Source organism: Drosophila melanogaster, chromosome 3L (genome assembly GCF_000001215.4).
Source record: "Drosophila melanogaster chromosome 3L".
In the NCBI taxonomy this organism is placed as follows: Eukaryota; Metazoa; Arthropoda; class Insecta; order Diptera; family Drosophilidae; genus Drosophila; species Drosophila melanogaster.
This window is the reverse complement of record NT_037436.4, coordinates 13,170,417-13,191,862: the sequence shown is the minus strand read 5'-3', so window position 1 is coordinate 13,191,862 and position 21,446 is coordinate 13,170,417. Positions and strand designations below refer to the sequence as shown.

The window sequence follows — 21,446 nt, the reverse complement described above, 5'->3', positions numbered from 1 at the left end:
GCTGGACAATTCCACTTCGCAGCTCCGAGTCACAATTATCATAACAATAATTCAAGATCTGAGTGCGAAGAAACTTAAGAGCAGTCCGATGTGGGGGCTTATTCATTGAAGTGCTGCCGAGGCCGGACAAGTTTTCCTGCGAAACAATAAAATCATTTTGAATTCCATGCATAAATTTGCGGACCCATTCAAGCTAATTATCGATTGAATAAAGTATAACGAAGGTGGCGAGAAAATCATGTTAAAGTCGTACATTTGCGAAACTCTTATCGAATTTTGCGAATGTAGCGGATCACTCGCTGACAGACTTATTGACAGAAAGTGTTCGATGAGTCAGGGCTTGTGTACCTTTATGCGGTTTCTTGGGCCAGGGAATCTGCTAATTGATTGATTGGACGAGCTGGTGAGTAACCCAAAAGTATGAAAGACATGGCCGCAAAACGAAAGCCAAGGCAGCAGAAAACCAGAACCAGCAAAGCTATAAGTGCCGCATGGCATTTTTAATTAGGCATGGACGGCTGGTCCTGGTCCAGAGAGCTCTTAAATAATTCAAAGCAAATTATGCGACAGTTCCCGCAAAGAGCCAAATAAAAAAAAAAAAAAAAACCAAATGAAAATGAAAATGTGCAGACCAAAAAACGTTTGGGTAAGCACTTAACCCTTTTTGCTTTCCCCACCAAAAATGTCTATAATTATTTGCACTGTGTAAGTCAAAGTTTGCAGACCGCTGGGAACCACTGAAGTAGCCACCCACCACCGCCCTTCATTTTTTACACCCTCCACACCCCTACATACAACCGTAAATAAAAAGCGTTGCAAAAGAAATGTCAATATTATATTTAAGACGTCGTTGGGTCTCCGGTTTTCCCCCACACAACCGTTTGCGAAAAATTCAAGAAGCAAAACACACAAATCAGTAGTAAAAAAGGTAAACGCATTTCTGCTCCTCGCCGAAGACAGGAAGACATACATAATATTATAATTGCCCAACCAAATGGAAATAAGTTCTGGCATCTTAAGTGCCATTGGTTCGCAGGAGCGACGACAACGTCGAGATCTCAAAAGGGTTAAGGGGAGTGGATCTGAATCCCGGAGAAAAAGTTAAGATTCGACATCTGACTCATCAGAGGGGCGGACCAAAAGCAGATGGATGTGAATATAAGAGAAAATTTAAGGTGCACTTAAGTTTAGGATTGGTAATTCAGAATTCAGAAAAAAAATTACCTCATTTGAGGATCTACATAAAAAAAAAACAAAATTAAATAAAGGTGGGAAGTTCCAGCCTTTGATTAGTGAATGCTATTGTAAGCCCTGAGAACCAATATTCAACATTCTTGGTTTAAAATAGTAAAATTTATTGATTCAATTTAATTTTATTTTAAATAATAGTAATAGTAGTTTTAACTGAACATGCACACCTGCCAAAAAAAATACTTCCATTAAAAACTTTTCATCATTTCATTGATCGACTATCAATTTCTCACCACTTTTTTAATTTTCATTCCATTTCGTTTTTGCAACTTTTTCGATTTCTTTCGGATTAGTTTTAGTACTCAGCTGGCTTGGCAACTTTTTAGTTACTTTAGAGTGATTTTATTTCTTCCGCCTACAGTGAGTCAATCCGATAGATGACTCATCCGGAATTCAAATGTTATCAAACTCTTATCCAGCGAATTTTTGGGGACAATGTAAGCGAATGGGGAAAGGAAAAGTGCTTGTCTCAAGCCAATTAAATTGTTTTCGCCATAAAAATGTGCAGCTACCGAGAAAAGACAGCGGTTGTGGTGGGGTAAAGTTCCCCGAGTATAACTAAAGGCAAAGCCTCACGATCCAAGAGCAGCGATAAAAAGTCTGGGCACTGAGGATGAAATTTTATCACACTGGGCAGCAGGACTCGAAGGACATCTCCCCCCAACCCCACATGACGTCGCACGTTTTGGGCATTCGTCTCGATTGCAGTTTAGTGCAATCAAAGAGGATTCATCAGCCCTCAACCCCCAACCCCCTGTATATCCAGCCCAACGAGAAATGTCCAGCGAAGCGTTTATAATACCAATCTGAGATGAGGAACCAGCACCAGGATAGCAACCAGGACCACCAAGCGCCCAGCGAGTCTTAAACCAAAGAAATTAGTGTAAAACTAAAATCCGATTTGGGAAAACAATGTGATCAAACAGGGTGGCCGGTTGGTAGTTGGTTGGTTTTGGTTTTCGGTTTTGGGTTGGGTTTTTGGTGGTGGCTGCTTGTTGGTCCTGTGGGAAACCCCCTGCTCACTTAGGGGTATATTCACTGCGTCATCGCAAGCTGGGATCTACAGGCAGAGAAAAAAGTGTGCGCTTTTATAAGCTAAGAATTGTAAACGAATCGTTGGATAAATAAACTTGTGCATTATACAATATGTTTGCAGCTAAACACAAACCATAAATTTTCATTTTTAAATAGGATGCACTTTTAATATACTCTACTGTTGGAATTATTTATTTTACTTCCGTACATTTTTCTCAGTGCCAACTGCTAGTTTTGCCTGGCTAATCTGCCTCTCATGGGTTTTCCACTGATTCGCTGGTGTTCTTATTCTATCCACTCGTCCTTTTTATCAATTGTTAAATATCTGATGGCCGCAGCAACATTTTTATGACAGAAGCATTCCATTGAATTAGGAATGAGCGCATATGCACGAGAGTTAAGTCTCGTTGACTGTCTGGTTCGATATCTCGCGGATTTGCGACTGGCAGAAATTAGTTTCTTACGCTTGAATTTGCCTTAACGCAAACTCGATGCGTCGCAAGTTCCCAGGGGATTTGAACATAATTCGATTAGAACGGGATTATGTTCCAAGGCAACTGGCTCTTCAAAAACTTATGAGTACGGGGTCCCATCCCATATCACATCCTGATGGGTGAGCTTGGTTTTGGTTTGGTTCGCCGGCACGCGTTTTGATGAATGATGTATCGAATTTTTGAGCTGCAAATGGATGCGGAAGCGAGTTCTCCGTGCGGAGGAAGTGCTGAAACAACAGCGTAAAGCTTTTAAATGGCCATATGGGGCCCCATGTAGATTAGACATGCCTCCGGGGAGGATTCGTCCATCAGGATGCAGGGTGATGCGAATGCCCACGGGTCGCCACACATGATGGGCACCGAGTGGCGCATGGTGACCTCTTAAGTGGATGACGCTGCTCCAATTTTGATTGAATATCAAGCGAGACAATGGCGTCTTGAGCTAAGAAAAGTATAAAAGGTTTCTATGAAAGGAGAGATTTATTGAAAGCCTTGCAAATTAAAGAGGGGATGACCATTTGATATTACAGAATCGTTTCAGTCAAACAGCACTTTATTTGGTTATTCTTCAAAAGACTTTACACACTGAAGATTTAACCTTAATCAAAAATGTATGGCTTATAGTTTAAATTGTTTTAAATTCTTTATTGTCTTGTTTTTAGTAATAATTACAATTTAAGGAAAGATAAGCTCGAATTTTTAGGCAATATTAAACTCAACCACCATCTAGGACCTCCCCTTTTAAGAGCTTTTCGTCGTGCCGATCATTTCGAACCCGTTTTTCATTTTCCCCCTTTGCCAAATACATTTCGCGCCAGTCGAGGAAAACCAAACCCTTTCCCCGCCCAAAAAAAAAAATACAGAAAAGTAATTCATGACCCCTGGACAAACAATAAAGGAGAAAAACCGAAGAAAAAGGTTAAATGACTTTGCCCAAAAACGGCATCCACCTTTCACCAGAAAGAATCGCAGCCAGACAAAGCGAAGCCTGACCCAAAACTGTCAAAGTGTTTGGCGAAAAAAAAAAATGAAGGGTAATTGTAAAAAAAAAAGGGGAAGGGCTGCTAAAGGAGGCAAGTGTGCAAAATTGATTTAACCACGAATTGCTAAACGTTGCGAAATGGATGCCAAGAAATGGTCTATTCCATTGGTATGGATTTCCGCGTATATAATTAAGCTGTCAGATTATTTTGACATGCGCGCCACGAAAAGCAGTAATTGTGCCATACATTTTGCGGAAAGGAGTAAATTATATTGTCGCGCTGCCGAAAAATATAAAAGAAGGGTAGCCCCGCAGGATGGAAGTGAAATAAATAGAGGCCAACACACAAAAAAGCATTTGACACCCTCCATGCATTAATAACTGTAATTTTCTACCTTCCGCTCCCCTTCAGTTCAACTTCCGCTCGATTTTTGCACAAAAGGGTTGCAATTTATAGCCGATTAAACGCTTGCGCTCCTGGCCAAGAAGGACCTTCAGTCCCGGCGATTCGCAGATTCGGGTTCATTTCCCGCTTCCTGTTTTGCGCATTGTGCGAAATTGTCGCGCGATTTTTGCCCCCCATGGGCGGGCTCATAAATCGTCCTTCAGTCAGTCAAATGCTGAAATTCTCCTTCGCAAATCTGCAATATTCACCTCCTGCTGAGTCGCAACTAGGCGATTTTAATAGTGCGGCAGCTCCTGGCTGAGCCAAGGATATTCGCGCTGGGATGCCGGACACAGATTGGAAACATTTGCCAGCGGTTGGGGTGCTGAATGTCAAATATTAATAAACATTGACATCACCAGTTGAAAACGAGTGAAATAATGCTGACAAAGTCAACAAATGGGGGGGAAATATACAATAAATGCTAAACGTTGGCAAAAAGCTGCTGCATATTTGACCATTTTTAGATGGTAACCATGTTTGCAAAAGCACAATAAAGCTATGTACTTAAAATAGTCTATTGTTGTATTTGTTTTTGATAACTTTGATAACTGATATTAAATCATCAGTTCCCATTCTGCATAAATTAAGCTAATGTGTTTCCATATATATTTGATTACCATCATTATTAACAATACATCTTCGCAATGGCAAAACAAAGTTATGAACAGAATCGCCTTAATTCCCCATAAAACACCAAAACAAACTAACAATTACATGCCGAAAATGCCAACACACACACCCATTCCCCAAAAAAACCGAAAAGAACAATTTTTCTTGCCAAAAACTGCGGTTGCGTTTTAATTTTCTATTGAAAATTGTTAAAAGGAGGAACTAAGGACTATTTGGAATGGCGAGGGTGGACCGATTTGTTTAGCCGAGCCTGAGAAGTAGCGTAGAAATGGTTCTCCGGCCGGGCAAACCATAAAAGGCAAAAGGGAAGAGACCAGTGAACAAAAGAAATTAAATGCCCTAAAGGCATTTTTTAACGATACACAAGAAGTGCAGGGTAGCAGGGAGAGCGAGAAAAACATTTAAGAAAAACATCATCTCCGAGTATTTGCCTGAAACCACAAATTACTTACAGCACGGCGGGTCGTCTAGTGGGCGTGGCTCTTGCGCCCCATTCCTGCCAAACCCATAGAGAAACCAACAAAAACGAATATATGTATCTATATATATATAGAGTCCGCCATATGACCCAACTCCGGCGAATATAAAGTGTATGCAAAGGAGGCAGCTCTGCAACAACAGCGGGCGCAAAAAAACCGAAAAAAATAGAAGAACGGAGCAATTTTTTTACCGTGTCCAGTGGATCCTTTTCCGCTGGTCTCCTATCTTTTCGCCACAACTGAAATACTTGCAATAAACATGGTAAAGTGAGTTGGGGAGGACTGCGTTGCTCCTTTGGTAGCTACGCTTATTGCATTGACAGGCAAGCCGGCACAGGAAGAATTTATTTCTCCTCTTTAGAGTCCGACCGATAAATGTGTAATTATTAATAATGTGTAAGTAAATGAAGTGCTATTGCAAACTATCAATGCATTTTAACAAAAGGAAAGATTATAAATCTTTGTTAGGCATATATTTTGCCATTTTCTAGATTTTCTCTAAGTGGGCAGGAATCGCAACTGGCCTGCAAAATGCAGCTGGGAGTGGAGAGGAGATCTGAAGGAACTGTGCGACCAGAAGGAGCAACAAAGGCGGGCAGACTTTTAAATGAAAGATGTTTTCTGTTTTCTTTTTTTTTTTTTTTTGCAACTCACATTTACACACAAATGCGGGTGAGTTCTCTGCTGAAAGGAAACAAGAGTCCTGAGTTCGCCTTTTGATGTTTATCCTAGCACAAGGAGGCGAAAGGAAGGCTTTTTTCGAACAAGTGATGTTGGAGTTTCGGTGGAAATGAGGCACTTCTTTTTTGGAAGCTTTTTTACTTCACATGATGTTGCGAATAGAAAATATTGCTTAAAAATCTTTCAAAGTTGCGCTTTAACACCCTGCAAACATAAAGATAAACTGCTGGTACAAATCTGACAGCATCTCTAAATTTGAAGGATTTTCTGCACTTCCTGGCAGACCAGAAGCAATTTTAATGAGTCTTCTTTTCCAGACAATTGTCCAAGACCTGATCTTCAATGGTCAAAGCCCAGAGCAACAATTTTCTTTTGAACGCGGTGCAAAAAAAGGTGTCAACTCTTTTAAAGACATCTTGAGAAGCGCATGCATCAGCAGAAGAAACCAGAAGTGTAGACCTCAAACGAGAATCGTTTGCAAATTTCCTGCACAAATTGTACAATTTTCCTGTGTAGCTCTCTTTTAAGCTCTAATTAGGAAAACCCGTATCATAACTCCTGGCCGACAGAGAACAGAATGGAGGTCTCAACGCCATTCATTCGTCTTTGCCCCGGAGGTAAACTAGAAAGAACTACCAAGTCCAAACCGGAGGCCTAGACTCAATTTGCTGTTTGCTAATTCCGATTCCTAATGAATGGGGGATATGACCACTCCGTTCTGCATATGCAGACAATCCAGAGGCCGGGTTAATTTTTGTGAGCCTGCCGGAAAATGAGCAAAATGTCATAACCAGACCGGACGTAAATGTGCGAGGTCGTTGCTATATGGGCTTTAAAAATGCAAAAAAGTGCATGGGATGAGCTTAAGAAGTGCACTGAAAAAGACTGACAAGGGGAACATTGGAATTCTCCTGTGGAAATAATAAAAAAAGAATTTTAAAACCAATATCCAAAACAATTTGTAACTTTTGTTTATATATTTCAAAATCCATTATTTGAAGATTTCTGGATAAATACACTGCTGCAAGAGCTTGAGATAATAAGTTTGTCTCCTTATTTCGCAGTGTTATTTTTTCCCAGGAGTCTCGGATCCCGACTCCAGGAGACCACGATGGGGCTATCCGGCTCAGAATGCGGTATAAACTTTGTCTCACTCACTTCAAACTGTCATTAAAGTGTTAATTGCTTTCATTCGGGGCGTAGTCCTCATTTCCCCCATATGAGCACAAATAAAAAAAACCCACAAGTCGAACAAAAAGATGCAGTGCAATTGCGATGGGAAGGGGAAAATGCAGGCGGCGCCGTTTGCCTTGCCGGAACTTTGGCAAAGTGAAAAAAGGGGGAAAAGTGGTGCAAGCGGAAGTTCGCAATTAAAGTGTTAATTGTGTTAATTTCTTGCGAATTTCACTAGCTCCGACAAAGACAAAGATAAATATCTCTGGGAGGCGTGAGCATACTGAACTAGTTCTAGTACACTCTCTATGCCACAAATCAAACAAAGCCCAGCAACGCCCAACCACCCACACGAAATTGCCGGTGGAACAGCACTAAACGAGCTATTAAGAAAATCGCAGTTAAAGTCTAGACATGGCCATAAAAAATTGGATCAGGTCCTGTACGAAAAGGAAACTATTTATGCCTACATGGTTGCCATTAAAGTGAGCCGTATCTGTATCTTCCTTTGCTTGATTTTTATAGCCCATCCCCATGGCACTGAAGCAGTTAAAATCGCATTAAGAGCCCCCAAATGAAAATGACTAATTGGACAGATGGCAAAAATCAAAGAGCTCCAATCAGCGGAACAGCAAGCGGGGGTTGTAAAGGTACTCGGATACTCATATAAGTATCTCTGGGATGCACAAAAGGTGGCTGGGCTGAGCTGAGAGCTGAATTGAAGCTGATGGGACTGCCGCCTCGGAATGTCGCAGATGAATGCCCCTGACTGTGTCCCATCTTCTTTTCCTGGGTCCTCAGCATTAGCAACAAAGCTTTTCAGCCGGCAACCTTTCTGAACTGAACTGATTAAGCTGCATTGGAGCGCGAGGTTTCTGTTTATATTTATACATTTCTTTTTTTTTTTTTTTTTTTTTGTTCTGTTAGGAGATCTCCGTGGCCAAGGCTGACTGACTGCTGACAGTTGCTGACTGAATCTGATAGATGGTGACAAAAATTGGAAGCTAGCGAAACTGGTTATGCCCTAGCTTTCTGAAAAAAAACAATGTTTCGTTGGGTTCCATTAAAACTAATAATAAGCTTTAATTCTGATTCACTTAATTCAACTTGCTTGTAGAACTAGTTGCAGTTATCTGTTAGCAAATCTTTTAGTTAAGATATAGTATGGCCTTTTATATTAGTACTTAATTACAATCTATATCCCATTTTAATTTTTGTTAGAGTATCCAAGCATAAGCTAAAGGACCAGTGAAAAGTACAAAAAGCCAAGTTTCGAGGTCTTTGAAAAGACATTTTCCATATCATTCGAGACCCCATTTTGAGGTTAGTGTTGTCTGAGTATTTTACGACACATCGTCACGCTTTTGTGACATTTTGTCCTTTTTTTCCCCGCCCAACTTCGATTCTGTTCGCTTTGGCTTGGCTTCAGTTTGCTTTGGCTTGCAGCACTCAAGACTTTTGCTTTTTTCGGGCACTTTCAGCGAATGCCCATACAATGGACTTAAAAATTCTCTTTCAACACTCAGAACGGCAGTGCTAAGCATGCAAAAGCAGTCGAGTCCGAACAACAGCGACATCGGAAGGGGCTCAGAATCGTCAGCCGTATGAGCAATCCTTTTATGGTCTTAATGCGATTGATGGTCCATCGTCTCGTCACCAGACCCAATCTCCAGCCACAGATCCAGCATCAGCTCCAGTTCGAATTCGAGCTTGGGTCTCAGTCTGAGTTTCGGCGTGTTTGACAGCCGCCGACGGACAAGAGACAACGGACAGCGGACAACGGACAAGGAACGCAGATTGATGGATCCTCACATTAAGTGGATGATGTAGGAGACAATGATAATTTTTCGTTATTGTATTCCGGTGAACCAAAAATCACTGTGAGCCGGCCAGCAAGTGGAATAACTTTAATAAAATCGAAACTCGCATAATTTTCGAGTTCCTGGAACTGGTTATCCTGCCCATTAAAGTTGGCCGAAAGTGCATCGGATCTGGAGCTGAGTTTCAAATGCGTGGTATCATCAAAAGAGGTTCTGGATATGGTTTAAGCTATTTGTCATCACAGCGAGGGGAGTTTAAAGGCTTCCTGCATCGTATCAACATGTTTAAGGTTGGAATTTGTAATTGTATAAAATGACAAATCAAAAGAGATTGTGTGACAAGAAATCAAAACAAAGTCTTAAAACTATGTTTACTTTTAAGGTATTATAACATCAACTTTAAAAGCAACCCACGCAGAAGCGGACACTGGCAATTTGATTGGGACCAACAGGTTTCCATCATCGTCTGGAAATACTTGGGTTTGGGTTTTGGGTCCTCGAGAGCCCCAAACATTTTCATTCAGATTTAATTTAAATCACCCTTATTATATGTAGATGCAGACAAAGTATAATGTAAAACGAATGAAGAGGGCGGTATATGACTACCGCAAAGGGATAATGGAGATCATTATGCGTATTACCGGCAAGGATGTGTATGTCAAATAAATTGAGTCTCAATTAAGACCCGATTAGCCTTTAATGATTATAATTTGGGCGGAATTTCTACGTCTGAATCACTGAAGAAGGCCTATGGCTTCGACGTGGGAAACTGACTTGCCACAATTGTTTCTTACTATTAATTGCTGGGCAGCTCAGTCAGCTCAACTGCAAATGGCATATCAAAAGCGTGGCCAAAAGGCTTGAGAAAAGAATTCCAGGCATTTGTCTTCTTCACGCCACATTGGAGAGGGACAGGTGGTTGGTTGGTTGGGAGTTGGGTGGAATCGGGCTGGTCGCTAATTTAGCAAAACTAAAGCGGAATGCCGGGACAAGGTTTAGTTGAAAAATGCAGAACCAACCAGGCGGGACCAACTCTAGCTCTCATTTCTCTACTCCATCAGCGGTTGGGTGGGGGGGCAACTCCAGCTCAATTATATGTATTTGCACAATTCACAATTAACGTATCAAAATCCGTGAGCTAAACTAAATCTAATTACGAAGCTTTGGTCTGGGAACAGCCAAGACAACCGAAATAAAATGGATTGTCTTGTGCGAATGGGAAATGCTCTTTATTTCGATTAAAAAACAAAGAAACTTAAGTATATGCACAAATTTGATGATGTTTTCTAACCTATTACATAGCTATAACTATAGATATGTAATGTATCTCATACCCAATTAATTGTTTCGTTTGCTCAGTTTTATACCTATTTATAATTAAAACAAAAATAAATAAATAACAAAATAAATATAATAAAATACTGATTTTAAAACCCTATGATAATTTCTTAATTGTTCTGTCCCTTCGGCTAACTTTGGAATAGGGAAATTTCGCTGAGCATCTGAGAAAATAGGGTAAATGGCTGACTGAGCTTGAGACTGGGCCTACATTACATCCAGATCCCCAGGGGCGGCGGCCAGTGGCGGCAGATTTCTGCGCTACTTCCGACCGCCGAGGGGGGACCTGCTGCTCCGACTTGGATGTGGAAATGTGGAATCGCAGTTGGACTTTGGCTAAATGCTCCGATGGCGTTGGCTGCCATTTGTCAGGCAGCAGACCGCAAAATAGTTGCACTCACTTCTTTCTTGGTGCTGTGGCTTTATGTTGGATTCTTTTTTTTTTTTTTTGTTTGCCCGCTTGACGCGATAATAAGAGCGATGAGGGAAGTTAAGGAACCGCAGGCCCGGAGACCGAACCCCAGATCCAGGCCCCCATACCATGCCATAGTGTGAGAACTACTGCCGCTACCATGGCCCAGGTTTTTTTTTGCCCGCTTTTCGCTAGTTTTCGCGTGAAAAATAAATACCAATCTACATAAAAGTGGAAATCAAATAAGAAAAACACAGCTGGCACAGTCGACAGTCCGTTTGCTGGCCATTTGGAAGGAAGGCAAAAAAGAAAAACCTGCTCCTGTCTGCCTTCTATTGAGAGCGGCCAACAACTCGATGGCAGAAGAACCAGGAGGATGTCGGTCCGGGCGGGGCTAAAAGCCAAAAGAAGTGGACAAAAAGCGGTAGAAGCAAAGCAACAAAACCGCGACGAACTAGAGGTGGTACTAGAGTTCACTGTATGCTTCAAAATAATCCAGCTTGCATGTGAATTAAGCTTACAAGCGATTCAATTCAAAAATTTTTAAAAATATGAAAATACATTTTCCACCTGACCTGTTAAAGTTCCAATTGGTAGGGAATATTGCTTTTTTATTTATATGCTTACAACTTTGAAAACACATTTGTCACGAAGTGATTCCTTAGCCTCCTCACGACTAACGCAACCATCTCTATGGGACTGCAATGGGGCAACTGGGCAGCTGGACTGGGAGGTTTTGTGGTTACAATTTGGAGCAGAGGCCGGTCCCCAGTCTAGTTTTGATGAAATTGCTCGAAATAATAGGGTGAAAATGCTTTGGTGCTATGGTGCTGCATTCGCTGCTTTCTGTGCTTCGCCTTTTAACTCTTTTCGCGCTTTTGCTGTGAAAGACCAAAAAGGCGTTAGCTGAGCTGAGCTGAGCTGAGCGAACCAAACCCAAGCCCCTTGACTTTCCTCCATCCCGAAAACATTTGGCACAAAAGTCTGGGTTCACAACACGCACAGTGGAGTTTCATTTTTCGTGCCTCTGCTGTTTTATAACGAAATACAAAAAGTGGGTAAATAAAACCAAGTGAAAGATTTGTGGTGCAGTGGGTTTCACTCCTTTTCATTCTGTGTGAAAATTGGGTCTGGTGCATGGAGTTTGACTTGACAAAGCTGAGATTCCGCTGCGGTTGCCACATGATTTCTGTACGAAAACGAAATAAATGCACTCCGACCAGTCATATTTTCTATGCGCGGAATGCAATTAGCAATTTGCTGTGTGAGAAAATGAAAAGGAGATCAAAGAGATAGCCGGGCATCGCATTCCAGACTTCAGGAACTACCACTGAATTATATTGGAGAATAATTGTTAAAGCTTAAAAAACCAATAACAATATTTTCATTTTTCAATTAAACTAATTTGTTCCTTTTTTGAGGGTTAATCGATTAAGAATTTTGCTTAATATATGTGTACTAAAACTCTTTCCAATTGAAACCTATTTTGCATATTTCAGTAACATTGTATAGTTAGGAAATTAAATTCAGCTTATCTATCAAAACTTATTCGATCACAAATTTATCTTACCAAATGTTCTGAATAAACTCGAATATTTTTATAAGAATAAAACAAACACCGCTTACTGCTTTAATTGAGTCGACTGTCCACATTGAAATATAACAAAGGGATCAAAACTGAAGAATGTATACGTAGAGTATAAAGAATAATCCTCAATAACCCAAGGGCCACCACCGCCAGCCCTCTCAAATCAATTACTTTAATCAATTTTTAACACGTTTGCGCTTCTTCGCACTCAGGGCGCCCACCTCAGGCGGCATTTTTTCCATTTTTTTGCTAAAATTTTAATTATAAAGATTAAATACGAGCACAAAGGGAAAGGGACGGTGGCCAACAGAGAACAAACTAACCTGCCATAACAAACTTAAAATAATATTAAAGAATTTTTATTGAAATAATAGCAGGCAGTGGGGATATACGTACATATATAGTGGAATATAGCCAGTCGCGGTTCGTCAGTGTCAGGCGAACTCGACTTCAAAGGCGGGGAATATTCCGTGGAACTGGGAGATGGAGCTGTGGGATGAAGATGGTCCGTGAATGGGGACCCAACTGATTGGGGGCGACGACAGGCTGTCGGTCCGAGGTTTCTTCAGTCTTCAGTCTGCCGTTTCGCCGCTTTTTCTAATTGAAATGTTCCGCACCATATTTCTCTACGCTTTACCACCTGCTGCTCCGCCAGCGGATGGTATGAATCCCCTGGCTCCCTTTGCTAAATAGTTCACTCACTCGGTCTGTGAATCGGAGTCTCTCGGACTCGCAAATTGCAGCCAAACCGCTGGAATATCATACTGAAAAGAAAAAAAAAAAAAAAAACAAAATGTAAGAAAGAAAGAAACAATGCACTGACCAGCGAGCATCCAACCATCCGTGGGCCATCGTTTCGCTTCCTTCATTATCAACGCCAAGTTGAGCCCGTGATGATAAAGGCAGTTGAGGGACTCAGCCCGATTATTTTTCAGCACTTTGGCCATTTTCGTTTAAATGGTTATACCTGGCATTACACTTTCTATGGTCGGTTAGAATACGTAGATGATTTGTGAAGAATATCCACTTTCAAAAAACCTTTTTAGAGCAAAGATTTTTAAAATATATCATAAATTCCAGACAAATATCATTCATTATAGGAATCATTCGGGAATCATGTTTGGAACCAAATCAATTTTATTTTTAGAACCCATAATACTGATCGCCTTTGGATACCTTTTTTTTTTGTTAAAAGGGTATACCTCGGTCGGTGCTGCTGTAACAGCTCCAGTTTCGCTCACTTTTTTATGTTTGCTGGTCTTTACACTGCTCGTTCAACCATCCGTCTGCAGTTTTCTAGGAAATAATTCTGAGCTGTTTTTTTTTCAAATTTTTTTTAGTGCCCACCACTGTCTCGTCTCGTCTAGTTGCGTCTTCATAGTCTGTGCAGATGGTGGAGTCGACTGGTGAGGGTGAGGCTGATGGTCGAAGTGGAGTGAAGTGGAGTTCTGGGAGCCGCTGTCAGGCGGAGTGTCACACCTGTCACTTCTGTGGCTGATCACAACAACCGCCGACGAGCGTCGACGACCTCGGCCCATTATCTCGAAGGGAGGAGTCACTGCAACAAGGTGTGAACGTCAAATAATCACCTTTGCACACGGCATGCCGACCAGTCTAGCGTCTGAATGTGGATTCCACCTCCGCCGCACTGTTTGTTTTTCGTAAGAAAATTTTGCGCATTTTTTTTGGTGCCTTTTTTCCATGGAAATGTGTGAAATTTCAATGGAAAGACGCAGCTCCTTTGGTTTGTGTGGTTCTCTACCACCCACCCTCCTGGCCAGCCAACGCTATTCCATGTTTGCATAATTATTTTATTGCAGGCAGACACAGAGGCCAAAAGCCTTATGAATATTAAAACTAGAGCGAGCGTGGGCGAGACTTTGTCGTCATCATTGTTGCAACTGTTTCATCCCGACCAAAATGACAAGGAAAGTGCCCGAAAGCGTTTGCAGACATCTTCTTGGCTGATCCCAAAAAGTCTAGACAAGTTAGCAACCGAAAACTTTTGTTACGTTTTCGGTTTGTTGCAAAAGGAGTTTCTGCATTACTGTAGGCATTTCTTCAATTAGCGTTTTTATTATTTTTAATTAACAATTTTGTAACTTAATCCTTGCAGCCGAGTGTAGCTCAGAGTGCTGAAATGTTGCTCTCCAGCTCGCTTTCCAGTGGCATAATCGAATCAGCGCCGCTTGAGCAAAGTTTGTCTAAGGACAAAAAGTTTTCCAGCTCCACCAGACATGTGCATAATTATGCTGGTCGGGGTGGCAGGCGATAGGAGTTTAGGGTGGCCCAGACAAAAGGGTGGACAACTAATTGAGCGATCCTTGTTGTTGCAAAGAAATGTTTTCCAACTTACTCTAGACAACCGGCAGACAGTGCCATCGGCCAAGAAAATAGTTGGGGTGTGGCCGGGTAAAATGTTGAGAATTAAGTTTGACAGACTGGAAAAATGGCAATTAGGCTGAAGATATGATTATCATACAGAAGGACAGTTAATAAAGGGTAGTGCAAGTGGGATTAAGAGACCGAGTTCTCCGAAGATGATTACCAAGTATTCCCCGGGAGGGAAGTGAGTTTCCGATTCAAAGGGAAAAGTTTTCCATTCCTTTTGGCACATACGAGATGAACTTTTGTAATGCCATTAAGATGCTTTATGTTTTATACATGACAGAAGGGTAAATCATTTAACTATTCTTACTACGCCCTCGTATAGGGACTGTTAATTATGTGGCCTACGGCTGACCATTTTTCAGTAAGGCTTTATTTTTTATTAATTTAAATGTTAAAAGCACTATTTGCGTCTCAGTACAGTAGCAGTATTCGTCTTCCTTGGATTATTTTTCTTTCCTGTACGTGTACACTTCTACGCTGCTTTCAGATCCTTCTGCCCCTCTAGTAAGAACCACACCGCACTGAAAGCACACACTGTTGAGATCCTCGGCACAATCGTCGCAATATGGCAGCCCGCAGTTGCCGCAAACCGTGAAGGTGGAGTCCTCCAATCCTCGGCAGATCATGCAGGTCCTTTTGGCGAACTTAAAGTGCCGTATCCAACCAAATGCGACCGGACATGAAAACCGTAGCCAAAGGAAGACGTTGACCTGCTGCTGGATGCGATGTGTGGCCAGGTTATCCTCGGCATCGTGAATCAAAAACTCCAGAGATCTAAGCCGATTCCGCAGGATGCGGTTATACAGGAAAAGGATGCGCTGTTTCTCACGCTTGTAGTAGAAGAAGCTGCAAATTACTCGCCGCATTCGCAGAAATGTTGTGCTCTGGTAGATAAGCACTATGATGATCAGGTACAGCAGTATAAGCTGGTAATACATCTTTTTTGGCAGGACATGTGCATTCGGAAGGCACTCCTTGTTGGACAGCGAGGTTGAGACCTTCTCGTGGATGTTGAAGTTATGCATGGTGGTGCGCAGCAGTCTCGCCATTTGACCCACACCACTGATCTATATTTACAGGGAATAAGTTAAGAATTCGGGTTATTTATATATTTAATTGATTAACTTTATATTGCTTACATTGAATCGGACTTCATGCTCACCATCCTGCTGGTAAACGATCTTCGATCGCTTTCTGACAATCTGAAGTAATTCTACGACTAAGTGGTCTATCAATATGAATAGTCCCGCTGTGACTAATTCTAGTAGAAACTGTAACAAATTAAAGCAAACCGTAGTGGACTCGTGATGGGTTCGACTAAATATGTGATCCACATCAATGTACTTGGACTTTTCATAGGTGCGCAGTGGCAAAATGGCATCAATACGCTGCTCCTTACGCCGCTGATCCACGTGCTTGAAATATTTAGTGATATAGAAGTTGTCGAACTCCACGTCATTGAGATACTTCACATAGTAGTTGATGGATACGTAAACCATCCGCAGCATGAATAGACATAGGATCTTCTGAAGTATGCCCATGACTTTATTGAAAATCCGTTTTTGGCGTTCAAAGTCTTCCTTAAAAGCCTGTCCTGTCCTCTCAGCGGACTTCAGTTGACTCTTGGCGAACTGTTCGTCCTTTATTTCATAGTTCACCACTATCTGTGAGCTGTTGTCAAATAGTTTCTTTTCGGCCTTCAACAACTCCACGTAAGTCTCCCCAAAGTTTTGTGGCACCACTGCGGATGGGTCGCATATCTTATCCGGATTGCCAAAGAGGTCTAGCTCGCAGATAATATCCACTCTGTAGGGCCAACAGATGGCCTTAGCTATCATCGAGGGAAAATTTGTTGTACATTTTCTGTAACCATTTCGAAAAACCTCCAGACACGCGCGATGGCCACTTCTTAGCTGATGCTTGCACCTATTTCTCATATTCCGTTGAAATCGCTCCTGAACTGCAGCTGGAGTTGGTAGCTCCTTACCTCCATTTCCAATTTCACTTACGTTCATCCTGCTCGTTTCTCTGCCCCATCTTTCATAGATGGGTTTTGTATTCTTGTCACCGTATTTCTCATCTTCAATGTCCGAATTTTCAACGGCATACTTAAGATCGACTAGGACCTCTTGTAATTCGTAAAATGTATGTCGTATCTCCTCCACATCTCCTCGCATATGCTTCAGAGTGTTTGTAAACGGCTTGGCCATCAAATCAAATCGGGTTTTGGATAGATTGTAGGTCAGCACTGTAGTGCAGACAAATACACGGGCAACCTCACCCGCATTTTCCACCAGGTTAGCTATAGGTCCGGATATTATAAAGGCAAAGGCCACTGCACGTAAATATGTCCTTCCAGATTTTCCTACCAATGCCACGAAGATCAGCAGGATTACGGCACGAACTGGAAGGCTAAGCATGAAGATCGTTCCGGTCACTAGGACAAAGATTATGAAGACGTAGAGGTCGGTGGCTCCGTTCACGAACAGGCGACCCAGGGTAAAATTCAGGGCCGCCAGCTTCCAGAGGAGGAAGCCCAACACGAGTCCCAGTAGGAAGGTAACGAAGCGCCGAAGACATTGGATCCGGGTACTTCCCTCGCTCTGTGGTCCATACAAAAAGCAAAAGATTGGAAGAAATGGCCGAGTCAAAAGGGATAACATTTCGGACAATAAAAGATAAGCCACCTTTTGTGGCAGTCACAAAATAGTCAAGACTTAAATCTTTCAAAACATTAAGCTTTGATTTATTTTATCATATTTGAAAAATAATGTAAAAGTCTTACTGTAAAGTAAATGATTTTTTCCACTTTAAAAACAAATTTAAAGTGCATATAAAATGGTTCAAAATTAACAGTCTCAATAATTAGGTGCCATCAAGGGCCAGCTAGTCTGGCATTGACCAAACTTTAATTGCCTTTGACTCCCTCTGTGACTTTTAATTTTCTACCCATATAAATGATACCCCTTCGAATGAGTGCAAAAGTCCAGGAGTTGCCTAGGACCCCCCAGACAATCGGCAGCTGACCACCAGACTAGACTAGACCACTTTTCGCTGAGTAGGAGAATGCGAGAACATTCAGTTTATCGTTTCCCTCGGCGGCAACGGGTAATCCAATTATAATAGAGCTGGTCCGCCGGCTGCACCTGCCTCACTTGGGGGCATTCTTCTAAAATATAAAAATTGATTACATGCGTGTCTGCCAGTCTCCTTCTGTCCACACACTCCACCTTTTGGGATGCGTTCCACCGATCCTGGCGGCGATTCAAAACTTGTTTGTTTTGGTTCGCGCCGGCGAGCGTTTTAAAAATTTATGAACTGCAGTCAACCGACAAAAGATGGATGGCATCGAAAGCAGTTGGTGCGGAGTAGGAGGTGGAGACACCTCTTCCTCTGGCTCACTCCGAAATTGGTGCAGTTGCTCAATGTCGTCGCGCTCGGCGGTGTCACTCGCTGCATATTAAACAGTTTTTGGGATTCAGTCTCCCGAGTCCCAGAGGCCGCACTTCATCAACTTGGGGTTCGGTCTCGAATGTGCTAAAAAATTGATTGATCCTGCAGGAGGCGGAGGGCGGAGACAGTCGAGAGCTCCTCCACTTTGACGACATCATCCGTAGACGTAGACGACGAGACGGGGCGTGGTCGGGTCTCAGGATGCTCGACGCACGCATTAAAACAATTTAAAATTCCCAAAGACCGAAACACTAGGCAACCCACTACGGTGGGTGGCATTGCCCAGACAAGTGGCTAAATAGGCAGGTTGGAGAAGTGGTGGCCTTGATTGCATCCCAAGTAAAATGTTCCATTTGGAAATGTTCCATTTGGGAGCAATGGCTGGGGCTAACGAGTACTTGAACTATGGAAAGTTATTTGTCACAAACAAATAATAATATTTATATTATTTAATAATGTATTAAAACGAAGATGAATGTATTTATATTTATGCATTCCTACTATATAAAATACTGATATCTGCAATATACATAAATATTTTTATAAACACTTGCTAGCATTAAGTCATCTGAAATTTTATTTTTATTTCTTTATGTAGTCACAAGAAATACTTCTACCGCAACCACTGTACACATTTACCATGGGCGGTCGAGACTGCGTGCTGGGCAGCCTAGGACCTGCTCTTGTAAAGCTTTAAATGCATTAAATTGTCAAAGCGATGGCTATGCTAAAAGTTTGCTGGCCATAAAATTGCATGCCACAGACAAAAAAGGAGTCGCCCCATCATCATCCACATGCGACGGAGGCGAATACGGATCCCCAGCTCCCGAATCGCTCCAGCTTTCGAATCCCGACCCAATCCAGAACCGAAGCTGGTCAGTCAGTCAAGTCTAAAACCAAATGAATGATGAATTGCCTGTCACTTGCAATTTTTGCAGACAGACGAAAAAACACAGAGAGAACCGATTCCAGTGTTGGATGTTCGTCTTCGCCGGCTTGTTTAAATTTTTCATGTTTTTCTAAGCCCCCCCACCACCGCCGCCCCATGGTATTACCAACTTTTGTGGACCTGGTCCAGACACGGCTACCAAAACGTTGACATGCTGAATGCTTTCATGGAATTTGCGTTTTAAAAAGGCGGCAACGTTGACATCCTTGTCATTGTGTCTTGTCGGCCACTTTTGGTCGCAAATGTTTTGGTTTGGCTTTTGCAAAAATTCACAAATTTAATTGGGTGAGCACGCAGAGGCAGCAGAGAGGCCAGAAAATTATGAAATATTTGTGGCCGAATTATCAAGCGGCCAAAGAATGTCGTCAGGTTGCACAAAAATAATTTTGAAGAAACGGCAAAATGAATTAACACAAAAAACGTTGAAAGTTGAGATAAATATGTTCCGACATTGAGAAAAAGTTGAATATTATTTTAATCTTTTAAACTGAAGTTCTTATAGCTTGGTTTGGAAATGAACTATTATAAATTGTGAATCTTTTCATATTTCCATCTCCTGCATATGTAGTTAAAGCTATAACCATAAATCCCTTAGTCTATGCAAAATTAGTCCATTTGTCAGCCACAAATTGCATTCATCATAATGATAGGAAAATAGCACAAGCACCGGCATTATGTCCATGTCCATATCGAAATGACCGGAGATCCACTAAAAATTGATTGGCGATTTATGCGGATTGTTGGGGGTTGGTGTAGTGGGCATGTGGACATCATTAGAAATGCAAATAAATACGTCCGGAATGCGTGGAAAATAGAGAAACATTTTAAAATGGCCGGGCCAATGAATTTATGGTGCCAATCTGAATATTTCCCTTCTGCCTCCTGTCAAAATCCATCTGGGTCCATCAAATGCAATGGTCACGCCCTCGGGTATGCGTAAATTATGAAAGCAAGGGGAGGAGTGGGAAATGAATGAAAACCTAGCGATAAGGCCCATCGTTCACTCTGCCAAAAAGTTCACCAAAATATGTGGCTGCATAAATTTTCCCACTCTGAAATGAGAACTCGATTTGAATGCCCAAAAAAAAGCCAAACAAAAATTAAATTAGTTAATTAATGCAACAAAACAAAAAAGTGTGCTAAGGGGGGGGGAGAATCGGGGTCACCCATCAATCATGGAAGCAAGGGTCGCCACATGCGTGTGTCAAATATTTTTGGTCTACCGAACCCGTAGATTGCTTTCGCTTTCACTACATAAACTCAAACTCAAACTGAATCCAAAGCCGAATCCGAATCCGTATCCAAACCCCAATCCCCGAAGCTATTCCTCTTGACATTTCCAATTGCCCAGGGAAGAAATATTCACAAATTAGTTGCCCACATGTGTCAGGTAAAGGTGATTAAGCGGTTGGACCAAAACGAAAATTATCCATAAGCACTCTAAAAAAAAAAAAAAAACACGAGAGCCAAATAAATTATGCAAAGGGGCAAAGTCAAAGCCGAATGTATCAGATTTCGCGCTTTGCGGCTATATCTCAAATTTTTTTTCACTCTTTCTCTGCGTTTAAACACGCCCTAAGCCTAAAGGTAAACATTGGATTTCCATTAGCCAACAAGGGTTAAGTTGACCGAATAAGTTCGAGAATTAGCAAAAGTGGTCTGGAATTTAACAAGAAGTAACTTTTGATATACACTTTATTTAAAATTGCCATGTGTAAAGTAAGAATAAAAATTGTATATCTGAATATTTGATTTCTTTTTATAATATTCGTAACATTTAGTACAATTTTTTAACAAAAGAGTAGGCAGCCTGTTTTTAGCTGACTTTAAGTATCCCATTTTAAACAGCATCTATCTGAAATATTTCCCAAATTTGATGGACATTCCTTAAATCGTCGGCCATCTAAGCCCTTTGGGGGCTTTTTTGCAGGTGCTTGACGTTGGTCATGTGAAAATTTGCATAAACAAAGACAAAGTTTGTTCTGCATTTTTAATTAAATAATTAAATAAAAGTCGACGGGCCAATAACGAGGCTATCAACAGCAGCGTCATCGTTCTAATCAACGTCATTATTATGGGGACTCATGCAAATATTTGTCTCCTCCACCTTTGCCAGTTTGGATACATCTTGGCCATTACCCACGTCGTGTTTGCATATGCATGAACCTAATTTTAATTAATATTTTATTATCTTAATTATGCATCGCACCTTGCCGCCCTTACCACTACCTGCAGCCAGCTGCGCCCTTTCCGCTGAGTTTTCTACCTTTTGGCTAACAAATTATGGCCATAAATAAAGTAAACGAGTTAAGAGTGGTTTTG

General features: G+C 41.6%; 1 protein-coding gene across 1 annotated transcript; it reads right to left on the bottom strand.

The window, feature by feature from the left end:
- Positions 1–15,081: 15,081 nt before the first annotated feature.
- On the bottom strand, positions 15,082–17,385 carry snky (sneaky; the record flags this gene model as incomplete). The annotated part of the gene is made up of 2 exons (NM_140376.2): positions 15,082–15,789; positions 15,862–17,385. The coding sequence occupies 2 exons, from the start codon at positions 17,383–17,385 to the stop codon at positions 15,166–15,168; spliced, it is 2,148 nt and encodes a 715-aa protein (NP_648633.2). The 3' UTR covers positions 15,082–15,165.
- Positions 17,386–21,446: the final 4,061 nt, after the last annotated feature.